The sequence below is a fragment of the Myotis brandtii genome, unplaced genomic scaffold, assembly GCF_000412655.1.
Source record: "Myotis brandtii unplaced genomic scaffold, ASM41265v1 scaffold924, whole genome shotgun sequence".
NCBI classification, from domain to species: domain Eukaryota; kingdom Metazoa; phylum Chordata; class Mammalia; order Chiroptera; family Vespertilionidae; genus Myotis; species Myotis brandtii.
In genome coordinates this window covers 130,321-132,053 of record NW_005371808.1, presented here as the reverse complement: position 1 = coordinate 132,053, position 1,733 = coordinate 130,321, and the positions used below count along the sequence as shown (strand labels likewise).

Sequence of the window (1,733 nt, the reverse complement as noted above, 5' to 3'; positions counted from 1 at the left end):
TCTGCCCCAACTAGTAAATGAGACCCGATCCATATCGCCAGCAGGTCCTCTCTGGGTGGTGAGTGGGAGTCAGGAAGGGGCAGGTTGATTGGTGAAAGTGCTTTCTCCTTTACATTCACCCCTTTGTGATGTGGTGGCCAGTGGGCTCAAGATTATGGTCCTGAGCTGGATGGTGAGGGCTTTGGGGGCAGGGCCCCTGCCCCAGCTTCCTGTGACTGCCACTGTGACAGCACAATGCCTGCCTGCAGAGGCAGGCACTCAGGAAATATCATTGGACAGAAGGATTCAGAGCAAACTGCTACCCAGAATGTTAGCTGCCAAGGGGTTCCGGTGGAACTGAGGGGCACATAGTTGGTGCCTGGGAGCTGGCCTATCTGGCCACTCTCTCCAGTGGGCAGGAGGTTCACTGGGGCCCACTTGGTGGGCAACCCCTTCTGCCAACTGGGGCACCTCAGCTCAGCCCAGAGTAGAGGTGTCAGGAAATATCTCTCTACCCAAGCTTCCTCTCCTAGTTCCCAAACTTAGAGGCCCAGCATAGGGCCTAGAATTCACTGAAGCTGAGTGGCTGTTTGTTCAACAATCAATCAATCAGCATGGATCACCGAAGCCGATCTCGCAGCAGAGGCCTGAGCCGAATTCCTGGGACTCAGACCCGAACACCCAGTGCCCCACTCCCCTTGCACGTGGAACAGGAGGCCAGGGAAGGAGAAGAATGGGAGCAGGGAGAGCTTGCTCGTCAGAGGACTGCTATCAACCTGCCCGTGGAAAGTGGAGAGTTGGCAGACAATGTTATGGTTTCCAAGCCAGCACCTTATTGGGAAGGAACCGCTGTGATAAATGGAGAATTTAAGGAGCTCAAGTTAACTGATTATCGTGGAAAATACCTGGTTTTCTTCTTCTACCCACTTGATTTCACTTTTGTGTGTCCAACTGAAATTATCGCCTTCAGTGATAGAATTGAAGAATTCAGATCCATAAACACGGAAGTGGTGGCATGCTCTGTCGATTCACAGTTTGCCCATTTGGCCTGGATTAACACCCCTAGAAGGCAAGGAGGACTTGGGCCAATAAAGATTCCACTTCTTTCAGATTTGACACATCAGATCGCAAAGGACTATGGCGTATATCTGGAAGACTCGGGCCACAGTCTTAGAGGTCTCTTCATTATCGATGACAAAGGGATCCTAAGACAGATGACTCTGAATGACCTTCCTGTGGGTAGATCGGTGGATGAGACACTGCGTTTGGTCCAAGCATTCCAGTACACCGCTAAACATGGAGAAGTCTGCCCTGCTGGCTGGAAACCTGGTAGTGAAACAATAATTCCAGATCCAGCTGGAAAACTGAAGTATTTTGACAAACTGAACTGAAAATACTTCCTCAGGCTATGATGCTTGAATGCTTTCAATAAAGGTCAATTAAAAAAAAAAGTTTAAGGTCCTTACTCAAATTTATGGCCAACCAGGAAGGACATAACCCCCTTCAGTGAAGGAGATCATCAAGGGAAACCCTTGAGGCTATCCCCTAACATTTACCACTAATTTTTATAAATTCCTGGGACCAGAGAAATGGGTAGTTCCACTTCTGACTCTAGAAACTTCTAAAATGGACAGAAGAAGACATTTAGTTCAAGGTCACGGGCTTACCAAATATTGACCCCCTATTTTATTTCTCAACCTAAATAATTCCTAGTCTTATAGAAAAACTAGAGGCCCAGTGCATGAAATCTGTGC

The 1,733-nt window shown here is 48.3% G+C and overlaps 1 protein-coding gene across 1 annotated transcript; it reads left to right on the top strand.

Moving 5' to 3' along the window:
- The first annotated feature begins 790 nt into the window (after nt 1-790).
- LOC102260100 (peroxiredoxin-4) lies at nt 791-1,411 on the top strand. The gene has a single exon (XM_005885743.2). It carries the CDS (start codon nt 792-794, stop codon nt 1,368-1,370), a length of 579 nt encoding a protein of 192 aa, XP_005885805.2. The 5' UTR covers nt 791; the 3' UTR covers nt 1,371-1,411.
- Nucleotides 1,412-1,733: the final 322 nt, after the last annotated feature.

Coding starts and splice junctions, on each gene's coding strand:
- LOC102260100 (XM_005885743.2), top strand. CDS start 792: ATGGTTTCCAAGCCAGCACCTTATTGGGAAGGAACCGCTGTGATAAAT.